At 40.3% G+C, this 26,201-nt stretch overlaps 1 protein-coding gene across 1 annotated transcript in view; it reads right to left on the bottom strand.

Moving 5' to 3' along the window:
- LOC306706044 (collagen alpha-1(XI) chain-like) overlaps positions 1-25,524 on the bottom strand; it is a gene marked incomplete at its 5' end in the record, with an annotated part of 71,747 nt that extends 46,223 nt beyond the window's left edge. Inside the window, 13 exons of the mRNA XM_079172955.1 lie at positions 451-534; positions 1,008-1,082; positions 3,217-3,279; positions 3,668-3,709; positions 4,418-4,483; positions 5,666-5,971; positions 7,387-7,485; positions 7,924-8,013; positions 11,388-11,516; positions 20,288-20,450; positions 21,640-21,853; positions 24,350-24,514; positions 25,512-25,524. Of these exons, the coding sequence (XP_079029081.1) occupies positions 451-534; positions 1,008-1,082; positions 3,217-3,279; positions 3,668-3,709; positions 4,418-4,483; positions 5,666-5,971; positions 7,387-7,485; positions 7,924-8,013; positions 11,388-11,516; positions 20,288-20,450; positions 21,640-21,853; positions 24,350-24,514; positions 25,512-25,524 (1,509 nt within the window). The remainder of the gene's footprint in view (positions 1-450; positions 535-1,007; positions 1,083-3,216; positions 3,280-3,667; positions 3,710-4,417; positions 4,484-5,665; positions 5,972-7,386; positions 7,486-7,923; positions 8,014-11,387; positions 11,517-20,287; positions 20,451-21,639; positions 21,854-24,349; positions 24,515-25,511) is intronic.
- Positions 25,525-26,201: the final 677 nt, after the last annotated feature.

The raw sequence follows: 26,201 nt of genomic DNA, 5'->3' as shown, positions 1-26,201 counted from the left end.
CCGCTCCATAGAGTGTTGTGAATGTGTGAATATTCAGTGTTTGTACAAGATTTAATGATCTCCATGTGTTCTCCTATAGATCACACCTTGCTTACAGCCACATAATTCAGCCTGTTTTAACAGTGCTATGGTTATCAGGACCCCTGAGGGAGTGTGAACATCTGGTGTGGCTTAACGTACTACCTAATCTGACACAGGTCCATATTTTGGAATTTGGACAATTTATAGGATGAGTGGGACTTGTGAATAGTGACTCCTCCTTTCATTATTCAAGATACTTTCTGAGCCGTTTGAAATGTTTCTTTTATAAGCTTTGTTAAAAAGAATTTGGACCATAGTATTGAAGTTAAATGGCAGCTAGTGAGAGTACATTGAGGCACAAAAAGTCAAAGCAGAGTGACCCCTAAACTGGGAAGGATGCACTGGGTCACATTTACAGCTTATACTTACCCTAGCCTGAGAAAGGATGGCCTGAGCCTGAGCTTCCTGGGCTGAAACCACAGGTCCCTTGTGTGACTCACCGCCAGCACGGAACTGTCAACCACAAATCAAAAAAGAAACACAATTAAAAAAAAATGGACTTGTCTCTTTTTACAAAGTGAGCCAACAAATGGCCTCCCCTGGTGAGTGTGTGTTCAAATAAAATACAATGTTTTTGTTAAACCGGGCTGTAAAGCTGTCACCATGCCCCCAACCCCCCCCCAACACACACACACACACATGCTGGCATACAAGCACAGGCAGCTCACACACATACACACAAGTATGTGTCGCCAAGCCTTTCAAAGGCTGGTTCCACTCCATTGCACTGGCTGACATTTACAACGTAGGTGATTTGTAACCCAAAGAAAATAAGGTTGTGATACTTTGGCCTAATGGTGATGCTATGAGGTAAACTTACTAAATGAAGTGAGTTCACGGGCTAGTGCCTGAGATGAAGGGTGTATAATATGTGAGGGTAATAAGATAGAAATCCCAGTGGGCATGTGAAAAACAGCAGAACTTACTGGAAGCATCAGAACGGTACCTGGAGGCCCAGGGATACCGTCGGAACCAGGAATACCAGCCCGCCCTGGAGGACCCTGGAGAGCCAGAGGAGAGAGAGAGCTTTAGGATATTATGTCTCATTGTGAATGTCTAATGCGATTTAAGCTGAGGTCAATAACCAAACCAAAGTATATGAACTGCAATACTGCTATTTTTGTTGACTTGTATACCAGTGCGTAACATTGCTAGGAACAATTAATTAGCTGTGGTTAATAACCAAGCCATGTATTGTGCAATAAGATAAGATGATTATTTTGCTATTTATAATCCCCCGAAGGTGCTTGCAAATTGAAAAGAAGAAAAAATATTATCAGCACTAAAAAACAACGGTAACAGCGCAGAGACTGAATAACTAATCTGTTCACAGCACCCTCCTTCTTTATCTACAACAATTTCAATGGGAAGGTATTTTGCTGCAGTCTGCATTGTTGTTGCTTATTCCAAATAGATAATTCACTAATCCTACCGAGAGGAGTAAGACAGGGGATTCAATCATGGGTGAAGTAAAATAATGTGTTTTCATTAAGCTGGCTTGGGGATATTGTCTGCAGGGGACCACCGACTTTATAACAGGAGTAGAAATACGCAGCCATAGCCCTGTGGGGCTATAATGCACATCGCATGTAAACAACTTAGAACTTTAGAAATGGAAAGTGTCGGCTGAGACTGAGCCAATCTTGTCATTAAATGGTTTTTTTGGGGACAGTTGAAATAGCGTCTTTGACGGCAGATGACAAGTCCGGAGGTCACCTAAGTATTCAGGATTATTCTTCCGGGGCACATTAAAGTATGTACCAAATTGTATGGTAATCTGTCCAAAAGCAAAATAATCTTGTAAAAGTTGCTCATCCTGAATAATGACAGTAAGAAGAAACGGATAAATTATACTGGAGAGCAGATTTTGATTTAATAAAAGATAAAAACGTAAGGATTAAGGCTAAGCAGCACCCAATGTTTCAAGAGAGACCACGATCTAATTAGCAGTCTTGTCATGTGCAGCAATCTCAGAGTTTTCAAATTGATGCCATGTGTTCCCATCTGCCTTTTCCCTGAAGTGGTAAATACTCTCCATCCATTGCTGTTATAGTAAGCATAGCGGCTAGTGTTAATGACGGTCCCACACGGCTGGGAAAAGGATGTTTGGGTGGAAAGGAGGGAGAAGGCGATCGTGAGAGAAAATAGCCGACCAAACGTTGAGTCCAGGCAGATACTGCGCAACGGAAAACCACACGACTGCAGAAACGAGTCCCTTTTCATGCCCGTGTCAATCTTCAGCAAGACTGTTTCTCATGGGAGGAAATGAAGGGAGGGGGAAGAGACTTTTGGACCAACAAAATATTTTCTGATCACTTTGACCCTGTGGAACAATAAGCCTTTTGTACAGGCAATGTCTGCTGGTCATACTGGGAGGAGGCGTGTTGGGGTATTTCTTTTTTTTGTTGGCAATTAAAGGGTTAACCTCCGGAAACAGAATAGACTTGCTAAAAGGGTGATGAAAGAGGGGTGCGGGGCAATCATCACATTTGTGGAAAACAAGCTCAGATCTAGCCTTGTGGAGGGGACAGGCAATTATTCTGTGTCATCCAATCAATCAAATACATGAGTGGAATCCCACGGTGCTGGGAAAGTTTAACCTTCTACACATTTCATCGCAAACTTCTAGAGGTTCTCACAAGTCCTGCAGCATACAGACACAGCTGTTTCTCACTTTTCTTTGTTGGTATATTGACAGTTTATGGGGATCTCATTTCCCTGCACAACTTCTTGCTAATCCCCCCTCTTACTGCTGAAGTATTAAGCTGTGTCCAATTGTTCATTCCATGGCATGGAGACTTTACTTCACAGCTTTCCAATAAAGAAGACGACAAATGAAGGGGCGCGTGTGTATATATATATATATACGCTGACTCTCAAAATTCCACAAGTAAGATGGATGGTTTACGGTTAAAGTTGTTATTTCAGTAGAATTTTTATATCAATTATAGAAAACTAAAAAGTTTTGGTTGCTTTACCACTTATCTGAAATCTAAATTGATTGGTGCCTGTTTTAATCTTCTTTTAGAAAAATGTTTAGTTCAATTTAAATGTCAATCTTGTGTAGCGAACGGGTGTCGGAGCTTCCCAGAAACATCTGTAATCAGCTGTAAAACGAGGCCAGTCTTTACTCACCCTCTCGCCGTGATCTCCTGCGGGTCCTGGAGAACCCTGCAATCCTGGGGTACCAGGAAGACCCTGAGACCACACAAACAGAACCACATTCACTTAAGCATATTATATCCCAAAATGCTGCTGACCGGCATTCCCACCACAATCAGTCTATCCAGTACCTCATTTGCATAGGCCAACAAAGACACAGACAAAGACATGGGTTCAGAAAGAACTAAGCCTAAGAAATAAAATATCCCCAAACCCCCCCTTCTTTCTCTCGCTTGTACTCACTCACACAGAGACACACGTGTACACACATGCATGCAAAAAATACACATTTTGACTGTCTCTCCCAACTCAAGCTTCACTGGCGATCAGGGCTGATGCTCTTTCCATAAAGACATTTTTTCCCTCTTTAGCTGTTCTCCATCTGTGGAAGCCAGACAGGAGTGTGGGAGAACGTGATACTCACTGCTTGGCCGGGGCCTCCTTGGGGTCCTTCTATAAGCATCCCCTGAAAAAGGAAAAAGTGGATACAGTAGCATTATAGGGCAGCCTGTAAATCCACAGGCAATGGAGAATGGGGGGAGAAATTAGAGCCAGGGGGTGCTTTGGGTTTGAGGTTGAGGAGTTTACTTTGCGCTGCAAGCTCAACACGTTAACAATGCTTTAGATATTTGAAGCTATTCATTCTATAGTGTGTGTGTGCATGGTCAAAGATTTGGTTGGGAGCCTGTGGTGGTACAGATGGCATAGGAGTAGAGATGTTAACTGCAGCTGCTATTTCAGTCAATGTTTAGCCTATAGTGGTAAATTGTATAGGGTGGTTTCATAAAGAAGGCATTTACTTTGGCATTTTGCATGGAAAGCGGTTGTTTTTAGTCTGTGACCAAAGATGTGTGTTAAATCTCATCGGGACACAAGTCTTGGTTTTAAATACTTTCGGCAAATAAACTTATTGAAGCTGTAAAAAATAATCAAACATGTATATGGATGTAAACCAGATATGAAAGATACATTTTCTTTTATTTGTACAAAAGAATAGATTAAAAAAAATATGCAGAGATTCCGTTCGACTAGACTTTTCTCACACATTTACCTTTTTAATTGTGTGTGACTTTCAACATTTGAATGGTAGCTATTCAACGTGGTACACAAAAGTGAGGTTTAGTATCAGAATTGAAGAGTAGTTATTCTTAGTAAAGTGTAATACTTCTCTTACAGGTTCAATGACGGCAGGTTCACCCTTCTCTCCTTTTTCTCCGAGGTAACTTTGACCTCCACCCACCTACAGACATAAGACGGACCAGGTGAACTTTTTACAAGGTAACAAGCCAGACATTCAAATGTAAGGGTAGAGCGCCAATGGTATGAAAGCCAAAAATGGAAATATTGCTGCAGCAGCAGATGCCCTGGCCTGTTTCTCCTCTTTTATAGAAGTTACTTAAAATACAGACAAAACTGCTAAGAAAAGCTCATTAAAGTGCTGACTAGTGATCTGCATTCTTCAAAGAATTTGGGTCGTTCTCAAGGCAAAAAGCACACTTTTTCTCCTTCTTTTCTCTTCCTCCTGCTGAAAAAATACATCCCAATAATTATTTTTGCAAGGAGCTATAATTTAGACTTTGGTCTGAATGCTATTTATGAAGCTTCCTTAAAGCCAGGAACTGCAAAAAGACCCCAACTGTGCACAAATGCGGAGGTCGATACCTGACACTATCCATACAATGACTTCACACGAGAAGAATTCCCAAACCATCTACAGCAGTGTGTCAAAAAAAACACTAGAATGTACAGTTTCGCCTGAAGAGGAGACTCATTTAGAGAAAGTCATGGACTGCGCTGTCCTGAGATTGTAGAGTGGAAGGCACTAATAAAGCGGTTCAGATTAACCCAAGGCAGACAGATCTCAAGCCAACATACAGACCGGGACCATGTCACTTCCTGTCTCTGAGAATCTGGATCCTAAGCGGAGGAAGGGGGCTGGAATCAAGCCATGATAGACTCTAGCTCAGCAGAGATTTCAGTCTGGTTTTGAATATTGATCTACATGGATTTCATGAATAAACATGTGCAAAGACTTAGTTTGTCATCAGGTAATCACAGCAGATCATTGGTGTGATTACCAGGAAAGAGCATGTCTTTGATAAACAGCAAAGGTCACGGAGGCCAAAGGTTATGGAGGGCGTGTCTGTGCTGACAGCTGGGTCGACATCTGTTTATCTGTAGGAGACTTAGATAGACAAGGTGTGTGTGTGTGCTTGCTGGCGTATTTGTGTTTGGTGCATGTGCATGCAGAATGATCCAAGCTATAACCTGATACCATTAGAAACAACAAACAAAAAGGACACCGCAAAAACACTCCGTCAAAACAAATGCCACCAGCATCTTCTCAATCTTTGCACATTCATGAACACCACCTCCGTCTTTCGCCCATCCCACCATCACTCCTAACTACTCCAGCACTTACATTGCTCTCTCTGATGTCCGTCTCCGCTGGAACACCAGGACCAAACTCGTCCTCATATGTTGCAGATGTAGGCTTGGCATCAGTGGGGCCATAATCGCCATAGTCACCATATTCGTATGGCTTCTCTACAATCTCTTTGTTGTCGTATTCCTTCAGGTCGTATTCCTTAAACTCATACGCGTCAGTGGCAGGGTCCACCTTCTCATGGGGGTCCACTGGGGCAGCGGTTTCCACAGCATTGGTGGGATCCACCCCGACCTGTTCCACACCGGTGATGTAATCATCCACAATTTCCCCTTCATAGTTCTGGGATCAATCCAGGCATCGCATAAAAGGGGGCAAGGGTTGGTGAGAACATGGAGGTTTGGTTAGTGAAATGAAACCATGTGAACAGCTTCAATGATTCACTTGTTTTTCCTAACATGATTCACAGTCAAGGCATTAGTAATTAGTGCTTTACTACACTGAAATTATTGAATACCAACTAAGTGAAACTCCTCTAAAGAATTTTCAACTTAGTTGTGCACGCATCCTTGTTTCTAATTTGGGACAGCATCTAAAACTCAAAACATTTGAAACTCCCAATATGTTTTGTCAACAGGCACTGTTATTAACTTTAACGTCTATATCATCATATTTTATGTTAATAATTGCTCATCTGCAAAGCAATAGGATGTGAGATGTCCCAAATTATTCACACATTATTCATTTATACAAAATGATAAACAAATATTGTACAGTAAAATAAGTACATTCATGCTGTAAAATTACAGTATAGTATGACAGACTAGTGAGGTCCTTTAGACTGCATAATCTTACATACTTCAATCTTAGTCAAAAAGGTCCAATGCAAGACCCGATAAAATCAAAATCAGAGCTGAATTTGTAAAAAGAAAAAGAAAGTCGCACTAGCAAAATGACTACGTTTAAGAATCTGTGTTTGCACTGAATCTGAGGCACTAACAGTAAAGGAACAATGATACTTTGGCCCTATGACATTGATTAAAAGTTGTCCAGTGCGTCAAAGTCCTCGGTAATCAGACAAGTGTTCCAACATGGGACAGCACAAGGTTAGTTTTCCGGGGTAGCCCTCTGCCCTGTCACTTCAAATGAATGTATGCTGAAGCTGACTGAAGCTGCGTTCTCCACCTCAAGGTGCAGCACAATGCAATCGTCAGACATTTGGCTGGCGGAGCACACAGCCGTATTGTTTTAGTTTAACCCCCAAATGTTCCTCATTATGTTGTGTTTTATGTGATGGTTTAGCACAAATTAGGACAAGAGCTGCCTGATTCAGGATATGGCAGAAACATAGGGGATGCGTCTGTCTACTGATTTTCCATTGGCCACGGTTCATTGAATGACAATGTTTTCCTGCTTCGGCCTTTATCCAGACTCTGTTTGATGGAAGCGGTTTCTCATCGAGTCAAGGAAAAGAGTGAGCAGTTTGATCTAAGCGAGGCCTTTTTGGTTTCAACCTCCAGAGACAATAATGCAAAATATACTTTGTTGTTTGTGTGATACCCAAGCAGTTTTATTGAAATTTCCTTTTAAAACATTAATTATATAAATAAGAATGTGGATTTTCATTGGATGGATGGATGATAAAATCAGTGACGCACAGAGAATTTTCCACCGTGATGGTGGTCCAAAACTTTCTGATTTCACAAATGTCAAGAACACAAATATTTATACATTATAATGAGGTTGTGTAAGAATACCTGGCCTTGTTCCGTGGTATCAGTTGGGGTTTCAGGCTGACTTCCGTCCACTGTGGTGTAGTCATACTCACCCGTGTAGTAATCTCCACCCACATTGGTCTGCAATCAGACAAGTACAGCTCACAGAAAAAAAAAAAAACATATCTGAGATGGGTGGATTCAATTTCAGGGCATTTTCAAGAGCTTTCGTTAATGTACAAATCTATTTTGAGTACACATCTTACCACAGAATATTAAACTAAGAGTGATTATCCTCAATACATTTGGGGAGCAAAACAAGTGTCACACTAGTTGTGATATGTCCGAAAGGTGTGGAATATATTTAGCTACAAGTAAGGTAAAAAATGTTAAATAATCAAATAAAACTTGCAAGCATCAAGACATGCTGATAAAGCATGAAGTGGGGGAGAAAAATGAGAGAGAATTCAAGACTGTAAATGAGAGACAAGGTTGACAACAAGAGATCAAGTGCTTGTACAGTGTATATGTGTTATTAATGGTACCAGCCATGATAACTATATTAGTAAGAAGAGTTACCTCAGTCTTGGCTCCTTCAGTTGGGGGAGCATCAGTGGTTAACTGTCCTTCATTGTAGTCATAGAACTCACCATATTCATAGTTAGTGTACTGTAAGGATAAAAGGGACGGGGGCAATCAATTAATTAGTGCAATCATGTAAATAATTTAGCACAATGTCTCAGAGACATGTTGCACATTATTTACATGGCATGTAAGATTTTATTATTTTTTAAACATCCGTTTAAAAAAATGTTTTAACCATTAAATGATCAAAAAAAAGTGTGTCATCATGCTATTTTGAAAAATAACATGTTCAAACATAGTAAAAGAAATATCACATCCATGTCAGAAAACTGAAAAATGTTGCATATGGATGACAGCAGCAATCCTTGCTTCCATTTCCACCCAAACCCCGCGAAATTCGCATGACGCTATGGAAAGGCTCACGTCTGTAACCAAGCAAACAGCAATTAAGATTCTTGCTTGCTTCTAACAGGATGTTAAAGGGTTAATGTGATGCCAGCATTAACGCATCTGCCTCTGCCGCTTAGTTCTGTATGCCAACAATGGCCCTGGGGTTTCAATAATGGGCCTTTTAAAACAGAAACCCTAAGCGGTCCTGACTCACCGCATGTCGGTAAATTATAGGGAACATACAGAATGCAGAAGCATGGCGTAAAACCACTGTTAAACCAGTCTCTGTGACAACATCATGTGTTCAGGACATTTTTCTTTGGGTTCTTCAAAGCATTCCATATTCAAATTTGAGACTGGCTTCAACAGTGGCTTACTTTAAAATATTAGTTCAACATTTGGAGAAATGCCTTCATTCACTTTCTTCACAAGGGTGAGAGTAAAAGATTGATACCTCTTACATCTGGCCGTTAATTATGAAAATGGAGCCAGGAGACAGTTAGCGTATATATATATATATATATATTTAATTTGTTTAATACGTACAAAAATTGAAAACATCAAGCAGTTTTACAGAGCTAGATGGTTCCACACTGCTTCCAGTCTTTATGCTAAGCTAGGCTAATTGTCTCTTGGTTACAGCTCCATATTAGCCATACAGACATGTGAGTGGTATTGATCATCTCATCAAACTCTTTGCAAGAACGCTGATAAGCAGATTCCCCAAACTGTCAGACCATTCCTTTGAGTCACCAATGTTGATGAGCATTTATTGGTACACTATCCACAACCTATGAAATATTATGCAATTTAGTCAATGTCAAAGAATTCTCCTTATCTGCCGTTTTATTAATGTAAAAAAAAAAAAAAGGCAGAGATAAATTAAGTTAAGAGACAAGCCCCTATCAGCACAGGGATTAATGTTAGTCCCTGGACGACTACTGAGCTCATAAAAATAATACAAGATCCACGGCCTGCTGCAATGTTGGTCTGGCCTCCGTTCAGTGGCCCAGAGAGAGAGACAGGGGTCACACATGAGGAAGGTTTTGGCCAGACAAAATAAACTGATTGAGAGGAGAGAAGGAGAGGGTCAGGGACAAATACAGAGCAAGATAGAGAACGAAGGAAAGATTTGTAAAGATTTACGATGTCGAAGTGCTTGGCTGAGCTGAAGGCCTTCACCACAGGCTTGGATGAAAGGCGTAAATACTGAAGTGGGCTCATAAAAAAAGCTCCCCCTTCCTCTTTTTGAATCACTCCCTCTTCCTCTTTTAACCCAGCTGCAGACATGTGGCTGATGACTGCAGAGGCAGTGTGCTTCAGGTCAAGGAGCGTCTTCAGAGGCTAAGGTCAAAGCTTTCGCTCTGTGCTTTTGTAGAGTTGTAGAGGTTCAGTTTAAGAACTATTGAGGGATGATTCATGAAGTTCAGACATCAACAAACACTTTTTAAATTTTAAAAACTGGTGAGTTGTGAGTTTTTAAATTCTACAACAGTGAGTTGTCCTCCCGATGAAATATTTTTCAGCTGTGCAGGAATTGAGTTGGAATGTAGAAAAAACATTCCTGTTATAGTCGTACCGAAACCAACAATAAATAAACCACATCAACAACGTTCTTAAAACAAAACTGATCCCTGTTGTCTATTTAGAATTGAAATGCTCCTCGTCTTGGCGTTGAAGAGTAACTTGATGGTGAAGACTATATTTTCCAGGACACGGTACCCACTGTACAGCCAATATTTTCAAATAGAGAACCGGCTCCTCATTTTTTTTTTCTTGAACCAGGGATCTAAAGTCTACTTTTCCAGGTACTGCGAGTCTAGCTGGGGAAGGAAAAGCTTAAATTTCCCTGGGAGTCTGGGCAGAGCCTGCAGAACTCGTTAGTGATATAAATCACGGGGCCACTCCAAAGTGGGCTCAGACTTCGTGGCAGGGAAAAAGGAAAAGTTTCCAGTGTGAGCTCATCAGTTATTTAGTGAAATACTGAAGGAAAATGTCAGCTGACAAAAAAGGCTTGAACCAGCAAGATAAAAAAAAATGAAGATGAAAAGAAAGAGGAGGCCCTGACACAAAACACTGTTAAGAACAATTAAGAGATTTGGCTGATAAGGCCACAAATGATGTTTTGGAGCCAATGGAAATAACATTTTAGAAGATGAGCTCAGACTCAACAATGTATTTTGATATATGTCAGCATGTTTCCACGAGTAAAACACAGACTAAAGAAAGCAATATTAGAGTTGACATACAAGGTCATAGAAGTCTGTCTCTGTCAAAGTACTTTTGCCTGAAGGACTGTTTGTAAAAATGATTTAAGATCCCATAATTTGAGAAATGCACTGGCCTGAACCACGGAAAATATGATCTACTATTGGGGACTTGATGTGTATCTCAGACTACCTAGCCAACCTTGAATTCTTCCTTCTGTTCCCCGAAGCATCATGTTTCTACTTTTTCTCATTCTCTAAATCTCTCTTTTTAAAGTCAATGGCGTTCTTCAGTCAGTAGCTCGCCACAGAAGTTGACAGCACATCTCCTAGCAACAACGGCCCTCAAATGTCAGTGAACCGTTGCCATGGGAAACAGCGACCTGCAGGCTTAAAGCCAAGACTTCGCTTCCATAATTATGTCGAAAGACAGAAGAAGAATACGCACAACAGTTGTAATAACATTGGAATTTTTGTTTCCTCACACAAAAAGTGAGGAGAATTCAAATTTGAGTTTGACTTTAAGTCATCCCATCTTTCAAATGTATCCACTTCAACTCCATGCATCTAAGCTTCCGAATGTATTCTCTTACTTCGTATTTTACTAACACCCCCCACGTTTGAAGGCCTCTTTCCAAATGCCTGTTATCGTCCTTACTAATTCTCAACTCCAGCTCCCATATTTTATCCCTCCGGGATTCCCTCCTTCCTTTCCTCGCTCCCTCCCTCCCTCCCTCCCTCTCCCTGCCTACTCTCTTTTCCCTCTTCCCTCCCTCCGGCTAACTACTCCTCCCACCATATCTCTAAATCCACGTCGCCCAGTCTCCCAGTCTCCCCCTCTCCCCCTCTCCAGATACTGACCTCGCCCTCAGGTTGCTGAGCCTGGGGGGCGTCGTGGTGGTTGGGGGTTTCACAGTCAGGGCTGTAGTGTTCACAGTAATCATGGGCTGCTCTGGGGTCTGCCACTATCAGCAGCTGCTGGATGTCACCCTGTAAGAGAAGAAGAAGAAAAGTAGCATGTCAGCATCTGAAGCCATGTCAACAAATTTCACAGGCCCAATTGTAAATTCCCATGTCAGATTTTTCCTTTATCCTCTGTGTTTCTAAACTTTCTACTATAGGCTTATGTTATGACCATCAATTTGATTAAGTTTCCAGTGTGGTTTGGCAAATGGCTCCAAATACTACAATACAGAGGAGCCTCAGGCACTGTTGCTGTTGAGGAGAAGCCAGTCAGAGGCACGAAAAAGAGCTGTAGCCAATTCAGAACCATTTGTCATTGCTATTGGGAAAAAAAACTAGGCACAGTAGTTGCTGACTGGATTTGATCCAAACTTGATCCAGAATCCAAAAAGTGAATGGATTGACACTGTTTTCACGAATGGTAGTCTTTAGTGTCACACTAGTGGCACACTAATGTAACCGGATTTTAAACTCTGTGATGTGATTGGAGTTGATACATACAAGATTTTAATTTACTCAGCTCTACTTAAACGTTTTAAAAGGGTTTGGCTTTTGACTTTTTCATTAAAGGAACATATTTTCTGACATGGTTGCTAATCTTTTGCACTGAAAATTCAACTTGAATTTCATGCCCATCCAAGCCTTGGGAAGTGCTGCAACTGCTAATCAGCTAACATCGTATGTGCAGAAAATGAACGTGACTTTCCTATGGCCTGACACCCAAAATAACTCAATATCTTTTCTTTCCTGCTTACAAATACAAACCAAGTGTTAATGTCCATAAAGTATACACCTATTACTCCTCGCTTGATTGTCTCAACTTTGCACCAATGTGGGGATAATAAAATGTGGCAAAACAACAAGGCAGATGCTGTGCCGTACCAGAGGAAGTGGTGTCTTGACTGTTAATTACATATTACTTTATGGAATAAATCAAGGCTGTAAAGGGAGTCTGTAAGAATTTAAAAAAGAACTATTGTACAGTCCCCCCACTCAGCCAATAGGGATGGCAAGTCCCCTTACACAGCAGATAAATAACCAAGGTCTGTACTTATCTGAGACTGTCTGTTTTTCATGAGCTTTTGGAAAAGGAAATTAGATCCCCTTCCATCAGCCAAAGGCTCTTTTTCCATGATCGTCTCCTAAGGAATTTCTGAAACCAGGAACTGCTATGCCACGGGTGTGGAGAATGTTATCTATACCCATCAACCATATGGGCAACTAAGCTGGCCTTTTTCAGAATTCAACCGGAGTTTGGGGACCAAAACAACAGGGAAAATAACCTAAGTGCCGTGTAAAGGTGAAAGAACGGGGCTGTCAGGGTGGCCCCTAAAGAGGAAGCACATGCATGCAGATTGCATTAAATTACAGAAGGACACATCTGTACAAGCTTAGACCTCTGGAACACATTAGATATACACCGCCCCGTCCTCGCATCATACATGATCAGTAAAACCCAAACAGGGTATATAACAACACAAACAACAACCAAAAGATACACACAAGTTTAAATTCTACACTTGGTCTAATGCCTACTGTTGTCACCTGTTGTGCCATTAATGCTTATGTTGGGTTATCATTCATTTGAGGATCCCAATTATGGGAAAACACATTATACACGTAGTTAAGGGCATAGAATGGCAACAGTTTACAGGATCTTGGAGTAAAGTGTAGCTTTTACTCACATTAGGGAAGGAAAGATTAATACAAAGTGACAAAAGGACACAGTTGTTTCAAACAGTCACACACACAATCTCAACATTTCAACCATGGTCTGTATCAGATGTGTAGCAGGGAAGCTATCAAGTAGAACTGTAATTGTAAAAATGCTAAATGTTCTAAAAGCAAACGGAGAAGAACCGTACATTGAATTGAAATGGTCTCTTCCACTACTCCACATACACCTTAGAATAACAGGCAGCAGTGGCCTAAAGCAAACATGCGTGACCAAAGGTTTGATTCCCAGAGAGCAGAATAAATCAGCTCCCCCCTCCCATGAGCAAGGTATTCAATGCCCAGATGTGGCCAACGGATTAAACTGATGTTGTACAAAGTAGCTTCCAGGTGTGAATGTGTGCAACTGAGTGTGGAGCAGGGCATTTCTGCTAAAAAGAGAATTTGTGCTTTATGAACCCACGCTCAGTGAAAAAAAAGGGGAACATAACCTGCTCACAAGAGTTCAGCCTGCACCTTCTGAACCTCTACAACGCAGCTATAAAGTCGCTAATTTACGATAGTCATTCAGCCACTACGCACTGAATGTCCTTGTTATAATTTAACACAAATGGATACAAAGAAACAGAGAGAAAAGTAAAAAAAAATAGACATATTGCACTTGGCGATATCTGTGCCCACCTCCTCCTGTCTATGTCTTCCTGTGTGCAGCCGTTTATGTTCATTTGGGCTCACTTATTGCTTTAATTTATGTATATTTACTAAGAAAATACAGGTACATGACATGAACTACAACAGGAAAACAAACATGTGGTGAAAATCTGCAGAAGAGTCCAAAACGTCATGCGGGGCTTGTCAAGAGACCACACATACTTGGCCCATTTAAAAAGCCAGTCGGTGTATCAATCACTCCCATACTCCGCAACCGGCTTCACCCTCACTGTTCCCCCTCTCTCCTTTTACCCTCAGTGTCTCCTTTGTCTGCATCTTGGTGCTCTTGTTGATGTTACTGTCTAGATTGCCTTGCACATCTCTCTAGCATCTGTTGAGGTTCCTCCTAAGAATCCCAGGAATGATCTACAGCAATGCCCTGGCTGAGAGCTCAGAGCTGGCACAGACACAGTGGGATAAATAATCTGTCTAGGCTACACTACAGTCAATCTATTAATGGGTCTGCGTACAATGTGCATGTGGGTGTAAATACAACACGCCTGGACACATGTTAGCCTTCAATGCACACTGTAACAACAACCATGCGACGGGGAAAAGTACATAAAAGGACAAAGGATGAGCCTGACTGATCAAAGTCAAGAGAAGAGACCTGAATCATTATTGAATCCCTATACGTCCTGACGATAAGCGATGAAAGGTAAAACAGCGAACAGATACCACTTGATTCTCGCTGGAGTAGGTGACCCTATGAAGAGTATCCCTCCCAACACACAGCCTACTCCTCCCAGGAACAAAAGTCACTTAAGGAAAACAACCGGCTGATTGTGGGCGGTATTAAAAGCCCTCGGCCCACCATGAAATCTGACCTCTTTCTTAATAGGACATCAAGTATGAGCTTCTGACTGCCACTCAAAAGGATAGAGGTGTGGGGGTGGGGGGGGGGGGGGGGGGGGGGGGTGGGGGGGGGGGGGATTGTAATCAAGTGAGTATTTTACGTCTGGTCTCATCCATGAGCATAAATCAGATGACCGACCTCAAAAATCAACACACAACTTTTGATTAGATGAAGACAGCTCCCGCTGGCGCCGGATCAGAGATGACAGGAGGCACAGGGGTTTTCTCATCTTGCATTTGTTGAGACTAATTTAAAGGCGTAAACAAAGATGTAGTTTGTATTTGACTCCACAAAATTGAGACCATACTTGAATTAGAGACTGTATCAACATTAGAGTGTTAATGTCTGGAGGGATAGCGACCTGAAGACTGGGGCTGGTAAAACCTAAAACCATCCACGCTCCTGGTGTCACGATATACAGCTATTGAAGGTTACATCTTTCTACAATATTGAAATACACATATGATGCTATTGTGGAAATAACCCAGTGCCTCCTAAATTGTTTCCATTTCTTTCTGCTCTTTGTCTCCCTGCCCCAACGCCCCACACACATTGTGTGTAGTATAATTGTTCTCATACGCTATATAATGTAAATTTAATATCTTCAGGCTTTGAACTGTTGATTCGTCTACATACAACATTTGAAGACACAATCTTGGGCTCTGGAACATTCTACTATGATCCAACTCTGCAACCCTACTCTACACTGTTCAAAAAATGACACGTAGTTTCCACTAACGCCTACAGAACAACATGTACGTAACTAGGTGGTTGAAAGATTGTTGTCTGTGTCCAGGTGCAACAGGTCAATTTGCCTGCAAGGAACAGCTGGAGGATAATAATGCACCTGGAAGACACATTTGGAAATATGCCTAAAGCATCTGCAGTCTGAGTAAAACAAATGCATAAAAGGCAGAGGCTGGGAGGAAGCGCTGTGACTGCAAATTATACATTTGAGAGATCAATTTTCATTTTACAAACGTTCCACTATTTAAGAGACAGCACACTTACATGGTACCAGGATATTAGCTGGGCTTAATAGGGTTACTGTATGGGCTCTCAACATGAATGAAGGAATGAAAGGACAGTCCTCACTACTGCAGCTTTGTTTGAGATTCAAGATGACATTTCAGATGTATATTCACATCTTACTTTGACAGAAGTAATGTCCCAAGTACGGCCTTTTCCTGGAACTATCTGTCACAGAACCTTTACGGCGTCACTGTAACCGGCCTGTCACACTGAACCATCATCACCAGTTCAGAGGTCATGCAGAATACAGCTGCTCTAATGAACAGTCTCTTGCAGATGTTTCTGTTTTTAAAATGCAAATCGTGCAAACTTGCAGTAGCTTTTGTAGCCTTAACTTACTTCTGTATTTTCTTTACTTTATCATCTAAAAAGCCTGCTTTTCCAGACTCTGGGAGGGGAGCAGATCTCGAAAGAACAAATAGACAGATGGAATTCCAACACTGTACAAGGACAACAATTAACAAAGAACAGAGAAGAGGAAAACCATATAATACTCTCCTAATCCTTCCCAGCTTTTTATTAAATGCAGCCTTTGTGGTCAGCGCAAGGATAAAGTTTCTTTTCAAGCACTGGAGGCATACAAACGTCCTGCACCCTTCAAATATTAAAACATTTCATCTGCCAGTAGCTCACAAAACTGTTGAACAGTTGGAACCATCTGCTTGCTTGTCTGCCTGCCCTTTCTTCTCTCTCTCTCTCTCTCTCTCAAGTCTCTTTCGCCTCAATCTGCTACTTTCCATCCGCAAACGTTTTTAAGAAGCACCTTGGGTCCACTACTTCATGACTGTTCTGGGACCAGTTAGTGATGGTTAAAAACAAGGGACATGGAGGTCAGATACAGGCACACTTGGACAAAGACAATTCATAGACTTCTGTTTCTTCATATAAACACATGTTGAAAATATCAGTGACTGATGCCCCTCTCAGTAACAGCGACACTCGTACAAATATGAATCAGTCACTGTATTCTATTACAAAACCCTAACCAAAACATTGTGTGACAAGTACTGGAGGGTGATAACTGACAGAGGCAGATGAGAAACAGACAGACCGTTTCTCCTCCTGCCAAGTCAACCATAAACAACGATTCACTTTACGGCTTGGAGCCCATCAGAGCCTTGTTAGAGTCCTTCGCCAAAGACTGTCCTGATTGAAGGACAGCGTTTTGGAACAATCTACTGTGCAGTAATGACAGACACATAAACAAACTATCTTTGCCTCGTCACAGATACACACTCACACACACACACACACACACACACACACACACACACACACACACACACACACACACACACACACACACACACACTTGTATGCATGCATATGAAACAACGCACGCGTAAACACACTGACAGAAGGCAAAAAAATGTATCCAGCCCTATCCTTTAAAGTCTGAAGAGTAGATTTACATAAAAATGAGAGCTGATTCAAATACCGCGTGGCGTTTATTTAAAAGAGAGAAAAGCAGAAGGGGGAAAAAAGGCATTTGGAGGTCTGATCAGTGAAAATATCTTTTAAACAGCTGTGCAATCTGAGCCAAGACTAAGCACACACTGATCATATTTTCCCCAAGCCTTCACTCTCCCCTGTGCTTCCAACTTTGACACCTGCTTATGCAATCTACTGCAGTAGGTTAGCCATGTGCTCACAGCTCAAAGCAGTTTTACTGAGAAAGCTCCCAGCCAACCTCCGTAATTAAACTGAAGAATAGTTCCAAAGTCGGGAAGCTCAAGTTTAATATGCTAAACGCCACAATTTCTTAATCTATTTTATTTTTTTCATAACTATAAATCCATAGTTCTTCATGTTTATATATAACATAGATACCTTTGATGCTTTGGTTAGGGTTGGAAATGGTCAGGGTTAGGTAAGGCTATTTTTCAAGGAATGGAATTCTATCTTTGTCTACAGCTACAGTGGGATCCATAAGAACATGTCAGGAGATTATGAAACACATTACAGTTCAAAAACACACAAACAAAAACCTCTGTATTTTAACTGTAGCCCCTCTGAATCACATCCAATTCTACAACCAATCATTGTGTTCACGCACTCACACAGAAATGTTTAGATTTATGTCTTTGAGGAATAACCTAAAATAAAATAAAGTGTGATCATCATTGCTTAATCTCAAACACCTTTCCAACTTTCCCTAATGAATTCAAGGTGGGAGTAACTCACGTGATACTACCTAGTTATGTTACTGTGAGATAATCGGTAACATTTTGAATTTTTTTAATTAAAATAGTATTATTCAAAGAATTTAAAGTTATAATTTCTTCTCTCATTTGGGCCTAAGGTATTCTGATTGTAGTAGTATATCTATAACCGCTGTAGAATGGATGCCAAAGTATAATCCAAGGAAGAAATCCGACTCCAACACATGGCTTACATCTACTTTACAAACCTGTTTTTATCTATAGGAGAAAACCCAGGCCAGTATGATTTTGTTGCCATTATCGGTGAAGTGTGTCTACAAGTAGCCAGTTTGCAATCAACAAATCTAGGGTTGTCAAACTTGAAGTGGAAATAATTATAGTTGAAGATATGGCAGCATTTCTAGCTGGGCCACCACAACATTGCTATTGTGTGATACACTAATTAAAACCACATTGGAACAAGCAAAAAAAAAGGCTAAACCCTTTGGAACAAAAATAATAATTTCCTCTTCACCAGGTTTTAAATAAGGGAAAGAAAAAAAAATTACTCTGTAATTCAACACCATTTAGTGTAATATATGTTCAAACAAAGAGCACTCACAAAAGTCAAATGGTTGGTCTTAAATCAGCATTAAAAATAGAAAAGGCTTGGTGAAAGTGCTAAGCTCCTCTCATACTCTCCACCTAACTCTCAATTACCTTAATTACAACCCCAACTCTAATCCCTGTGGCTTTCTGGCTCTCTTGTGTTCTAATTTACTATGGTTGTGCTCATTGTACTTTAATACAATAGAAAATGGCAAATGTACAAAAATCTTGCTGTAAATTGTATCGACTCTTCTTATAGTGGCATAAACTTGTCTGTACATTGAACCTCTATATCTAGCAATGGCACCTGCTTGCCAAAACCCTACCACTGGAAAAGGGTGGACTCCAAGTGGCTCCTCTGTGGAAAGTCCTGTTTGACCTGGAGGCAAACATTTTGCAAGCTGTTCTACTTAGCAAGCATTCCACATGCAGACATCAAAGAAAGGCTATTGTTTTCGGAGCTAGCATTCAGCTCACATTTTCCACTCAACTCAGAGCTACCTGTGCAAAACCTGGTAGCTAGGACCTCCATTTCACAATCACCACCTCAGTGACCAGACACTAATTCTGATTGTGCACACAGTTATTGAGGGAATAATATAAAATCCTCACACAAATGGTGGCAAAATACATGCAACTCAAATAACACACCGTCATATATGAACAACTGAAGCCTATTAGACTATTCGTCTTTTTTTTATTAAGTAAACTATTCAAACAAATCCAAACCAGTGTTCAGAGGAAAAAAAGCCCTTTGGACAACACAGTGTGCAAGTAGCCTTTCCACAGACATTGCCCGCCATGACTCTTGCAAAGTATACAAAGCCAATATTGTTGTTCTGGCCAATAAAATTCACCATTTACTGAATGAACAAGTAAATGAAAGACACATAAAAATGTCTGGCCTTAAAGTATTGTACTTAAAGTATAAGACACTCAATAGTCCCTTTTCACAATGGTAAATGAGGCTCATTGAGGGTAAGATTCACAATATGCTTTCAATTACATTCATACCCAACCAGAATGGAGAAATCGCTGGCATCTTGGAAAGTTTTCCAAACTCCCTCAAAAAATAATCCCTTCAATTAAATGAATATCTGCATTATATTCCAGAAAGACACTCATGTGGAGATGATGGAGACATCTTGAAGCAAACTATTGGTGAACTGTGTTGTATCTTTCAAAGACAGGAAGAACTACGCAAGATAATAAGAAAGATAATGTAGCAATTTACATTAATCATTCTTGAGACCTGTGCACTGATACAACCAAGGGAGGCATTCAAGGAATATGGGAAGCACACGTATTCACTTTCTCTCATATGTGTGCATTAGGTATGGAACTGGAGCAAGAAGGCGATTAGCTTGGGTTAGCATAAAGACTGGGCTGGCATGACTCTCTCAAAGTTAAAAAATATTCCTGCAAACACATCTTAATGATCACGTTGCATCTATTATGTTTTATCTATGTACAAACACCAATGTAAAAATGAAGTTCAAGTTTTACAGGAAATGTCTTAATGGCCACAGCCAGGCAGGCACTAGCTGTTTCCCCCAACTTCCAGTCGTTATGCTAACCCAAACTAATCTAAAGATTTATACTTAAAACATAAACATGAGCGTGGCATCCATCTTCTCACCTAACTCTTGTCAAAAAAGCAAATAAGTGCATTTCCCAAAATTTCAAACCATTCGTTTAAACACATTCACACCATAGTCGTCACAACACAGCTAGCTTAATCTGGGTGAATTAGGGATTCAATATGGCCGCCCTACCTCAAAGACTTCTTCATCCAGAATTCTGGTGCCAAAGACAGTAATGCCTTCTGTGTTGATGACGGCCTGGTCGCTTCTGCCGAGAGGCCTGGTCAACTTCTTCTTACAGTCCACGATGATGGTGACACTTTTCTTTTCCACGCTGATAGCTACACGGTGCCATCTGTGCCGCAGGGGAGAAAGTAGGTCAGAAATACAGCCAGAATGCTCCCAAATGTGACATCTAGGGAGCACATTTTTTTGCAGAGTTCGGCGAAAAGATCCATACCACTCTTGATATTTGTGTGCTAAATATTAACTACAGTTTGGTCCAACACAAAGACTGAAAACAGCTAGCCAAGCTTTGTCTGGAAGTTACACAATCTGCATACCAATGGCTCTAAAGCGCAGAAATTAACACAATATACACCTTGTGTAAAAACTATAATTTTTTCCTTTTCCTCTGCTTCCAACTGCTTTTTTTGTTTTCCAACATGTCCGACTATTCCTTTGAATGTTTACAGGTTCCTTTGAGTATACAGGGAAATATACAGTATTTTGATTTGGTGATACAGTATGTCAGAGAGAATCATAAAAGTCTTTGCAAACCCAATGAATTGAAAAATATATCTTATCAGTGCTTTTGCCTGGGCTTGTGAATAAATACATAGGCAGCTTTGTTGGCATAAAAAGGGTCAAAATTAATAAACTTCACATGACAGCAAGCTACATATATGTCCTATATCAAAATTGTAAATGATTTTGTTTATTTACACTGCAATGTTTTTTACAACAATCAGATAAACAGCCACGCATGGAATTGTTTGTTAGCAGATGTGCAAATGGTTAATGGTAACTTTAAAAGTGGTTTGTATCAGCGTCATTGGGCAGCTATGCATTATATATGAAGATCCTGCCAATTACTGCATATCAGTATACAAAGGCTGCAAATAATCTGGAAAAGGAAAGCGTGTCATCAAATTACTGCAAGCAGTTTATTTGCCATTACTGTCTGACTTGTTCCATATGGCATTAATAACTGAGCAAACATAAGATGACAGTAAATCAGAGCTGTTTAGCAGGCTAGGAGAGTTAACTATGTTCTGAGTGCTTGAGAAATAATGTTAGGCAGATTGGTTTTGTTTAGCATAAAATATAACCTATACATTTTGATAAAGTGCTCAAGATGAGCATCAAATTGGGCTGCTTTGCTCTTAAGCCAATCACACAAGCTTTCACAACAACTTGATGTTTTACATTCAACACTGAAAATGGGACACAGACAAGAAAAAAATCCAGGGGACCAAATAAATCTACCACCCACATCTGACCCAACATGTTCAAGCCCTCTTGAGAAGCCGTCAGTCACTTACTTGCCGTCAGCAAGGTTGATGGAGCGGAACAGGGGGTACTCCTCCGGGGCAGGCTTGCCATGCTGGTCCTCATACAGGAAGACTGGGGCACGGCCCACCTCCACGCCGAGCTGCTGGATACCTTGCTGGTTGTACACGGACAGCAGGAAGGACTGGAGGCCAGCCTTTGGCTTGATGGTAAACAGGATCGAGAAATCTTCTGGGAAAACTCCTCCTGAAGGTTGAACAAGCAGCAGGCATGTAGGTTGGTATGTTAAAGCATAAACGGATACTTAGTTACAAAATCTGGGTAAGTTCACATTTTTACCAGCATTGCTCTTCAGATACATATAGTGACACATATGGGAACTCCCCAGTTTAACCTCACCACAGCATTTTTTATTAATTTCAATTACATAGCTCTTGTGGGGATGTTGCGTCTGGAGTGTTTACTTAACTTCTGAGGATGTTGCAAAGAAGTTTTAACACCTAACTTCCTTCTTCCAGGTTGAAAAATACTGATGTTATCCTTTGAGAGAATAGTTTGACATTTAGGGTACAATGCATCTTCTTGATGATATAAGTTGGGAAGATGATACCACTCTTTTTCAGTGTACAATAAACACGAAGCTATAAATGGACCTTATATCATTTACTCATCTGTCTTCTACTGATGTTATTACAATGGCAATTGTATTGTAATGACACAATTGAATAATGACAAGTTTATTAGCTCTCTGACTTTCTCTTCACACATTAAACCCCAATGTCTAGACAACTAGACCTGGAGCAGTGTTTGTTAAGGAAGCTGAAAGAGACCTTGGCATCCCCTGAAAGTACTCAAGAGTGCTGATGTAGCCAGAATAATTTTACAAGGGTAGTAAACACCCAAACAAATGCCATATTTTTTAATACCATAGTGGCTGCGTTCAATGAGAAAATAACTAACCCTGATCAAATAAAAGTCTAATTATTCTGCCTGAGGACATTCTGACACTTTGCTTCCATTGCACCTCCAACGTGTCACCTTTCAAGTCTTCAAATTTCCATTACTGAAAGCGTAAAGTGTGCTGTCAGTTCATGCCAAAAATCACAGAAATGTAGTTAATACCTCACACTATTTTGAACAGTTTTTTTATTCTGCAATATCACAAGCCAAGCTAAAAAAAAACACATACTGCACAGATTGGGATTTATTCAACAGCACTCACGAATACCTTTCTAAACACCTTCTATCCAAGTTAGTTTTGACTAAGTAATAATTGGGGGCTCTTTCTACACTTTCCCATGTAATAAAAACAAAAAACAGGCCTCCAATTGCTGTGCATTTTATTGTTGTATTATATTGTGTGGTATTTATGCCTAAATGCAGCAAGTTTCATATTTCAGCAGCAAAAAAGCAACTGGAAGGATTGAAAATTGACAAATAGTAAATTTACATCTGTCACCAGCTCATTAGTTTTCTACAGCCAACAGTAATCACACAAGTCTTCTTACGGTTCATTATTATTTATGAGTAGCAATGAGTGTAAGAAAGTAGCAAACCAATGGTTACACAGTCAAATGGCTTTTTTTTTTCTCTGAATGGACTCCTTCCTAATAAAATAAATATGGCTTTATTTCTCACAAACAGCCGGGCAGCAGACTTTGAGTGAGGCACCACACACCGAGTCTGAAGCCAAAACACAGCCTAGTGAAGTCTGCCAGCAATCAAACTCAAGGACAGACACTTTATTGACAAGATGAGTCCACAAAACATCAAAAGAAATATTCCTCTCATTGAGTTGCTGTAATACATTGTGGGTTTGTGTTCCCCAAAATATCCAATAACAAAAATCTGGTGTTGCGCCTCATATTTGAATCATATGTTTACATGACATTTCATACACCATGTGCTGAGTGACTCTCATCCCCTGTGGGCTCTTGGATCCTTACTGAAACATCAACGCATTCAACTCATCTTCCAGAAAATTATTGCTCAACGTCTGCACTGCATTTTAGAAGACAGGTGTTAAGGGGTTTCATTTGGAATACAATTGGAATATGTTGAAAATGTTTCTGTTTTGCCATTAAGTAGTTCAAGACAGTAAACAAAAACATCTGTTTCACTTTCTTCCAAAACAATTATTTGTCTGAGTTGGCTTAACATGTCTAGCTCTAGGGATGGCAGTGTCATTTGTTCGTTCCATGACTTTGGTCTTGACTGATATATCTACACCGCTCAAAATATAAATTTGTCTGACACTTTATAGGATTACAATTCCAGTAAAAATGACATTCCCATCATCACCAGTGGTGCTTTGTGTTTAGTTTTGTTTAGTGCTAATCTTGGCATTGAGCTTAAAGCACAGCTGTGCATAAGCAAAGCCTCACAGGGTAGCTAGCATGGCTGCATACTTAGTCCCTGTTAAAAAGGATGGATAGCTTGTTTTACACTGAGATAGCGCAAGTGTTCCTGTGTCAAAGCTGCTTGTGCAAAGGTTTTATGCAAAAACATACCATACGCATCACAAAATATGTGATTGTGATGTGTATTTAGCTCACCCCTGAACCGTGGGGAAGTTATCCTCCAGATCCTCAAATGCTGCTTACAGTTTACATCTTAAATAAGTATTGAATTCTATTTTTTTAGGAGATCCGTTATCTTTTATCCGGAGCAACCAGGCAAAGTTGACTGGTTCAGCATGAGTGTAAATGCACATAATCGGTGGGAGGTAAAGAGTGAGGTTACCTGGGAAGAGCTGTTTGGTTGGAGCGCTGATCTGAGCCTGTTTTCCCACTCTGTAAGCGATGTCGGGTTTGGATCCTCTCCGGACTTTGCAGAAGCCTGTTGTTTTCTGTACTCCTTCAGGAGAGCTCTGGAAGTCGAGAGCCTTCAGTACATCTACTTGTTCAACTGAGGAAGCAAAACAAAGACTTGATTACATTACCCAATGATACTTTGTCAGCAAACATTTCATAACATTTGCATAGAAATATGCTATTTGGGGTAATACATGTGTCCAAAGTGCTGAGACAGTGTTCCCTATTTGGTTGGGGCACTTTGTATTTTTGTATGTATGTAAGTGTACATTGTTTGAAATGTGTGATATAATGATGCATTCGTGTGAAGTTGTTTAGATTGCAAAATATGACTTTCCTGAACATGAATCAGCTTGTAAATATGTTTTTTCACATCATTTATCAGTCTGCTGGAAACACAGGCTGAATGCATCATGAACGCAGAAAAAAAACATTTAACTGACTGCTAGAGGCTCACTCACTGCATATACTGCAACAATAAGAATTAAACTAATTCAATTTAATAGAAATCTATTATAACGCATTAAAGTGTACATGTTGTTTTTCAACAGTTAATCGTAAAACCTAATAGAGCTGGTATTTCGAGGATAAATCAACCTTTACACCCGTTTCACCTCTTGCTTGTAGGCCAAATATGTTTGTCCCACCAGTTGTTCGTTTATGAGCTACCTTGTCAAAGGAGGAGTAAAAATGTTGGTAACCGTTCAGAAGACATAATTTGCGCCCCCTCCCACTCTCTTCTCCTCCACTGTTACCCCCACAGCATCTATGGAATGATAAAATTCATTGCTGCCGATCACTGGGTCCTTGGAATAAGGGGAGCCCAGAGGGGGGCAGCTTTACAAGCTTCTTAACACTACTGGACTGTTTTCTATCAATGGACCTGGTACTCAGGGGTCAGACTACTGTGCAGTGCAGTCATAAACACTGTTCAGTAATTGTCTAACTCATTACTCTCAGTATCTCTCTCTATCTCATTCTGTAAATGTTTTTCTCTCCCATTCCCCGAGGCATGTCATCAGTTACAGTTTGACGATGGGGAATTTAAGAGGCCTAATAAGGCTGGTGTATAAACAGGAGTGGTGACGTACAGCACAACGTCATTCCTGATTTAACGCACGTCTGACTGAGGTTGAGTGAACTTAAAAGTTTACAGAAAGAGGAGGCTGTTAATACAAGGTTTGAATTAGCAAATTGTTTCAATCTGTCTCATTTTTTGTGACTGTGACATTGTAGCTCTAACAGTAAGTTATAACTTGTCAACGTAAGAGATCCATGCACTCTAAAATACATACATGCATACAGTATTGCAATATAGCATCAATCTCCATGAAAACAGTAGAAGTGATGTGGTTATTATGGGCCAACCAAAACTGGATTTTTGAGACAGATATAGAAAAATGCGAGAAAACAAAGAAGTTTTGTTTTGTGTTGGTTTTGTTAACATAAAAATGAAAGAAATTTTTATACAAATCCTACCAACCATAAGCTCATAATATCACTTTAGGGCTGTGTATTGGCAAGCACCTCACGATACGATACGTATCGCGAAACACGTGTCACGATATGATATATTGCGATACGATACATATTGCAATATATTTATGAAAATGTAAAAGTAAAGCTGAAAATACAACTTGCTGTATACCACCACAATGGTCTAATACGTACATCACATATTGATGACTCAGCAGACAAATTGCATTAAAACTACTTCAAAAGGTATTTGTAAAATTATATGAAAATAAAGTGCGTTGTATTCTCATTCTGTCACTGAACAC

This window comes from Pholis gunnellus (genome assembly GCF_910591455.1).
Source record: "Pholis gunnellus genome assembly, chromosome: 14".
Classification (NCBI taxonomy): domain Eukaryota; kingdom Metazoa; phylum Chordata; class Actinopteri; order Perciformes; family Pholidae; genus Pholis; species Pholis gunnellus.
The sequence above is the reverse complement of the archived record's forward strand: the minus strand, read 5'-3'. Positions and strand labels throughout refer to the sequence as shown.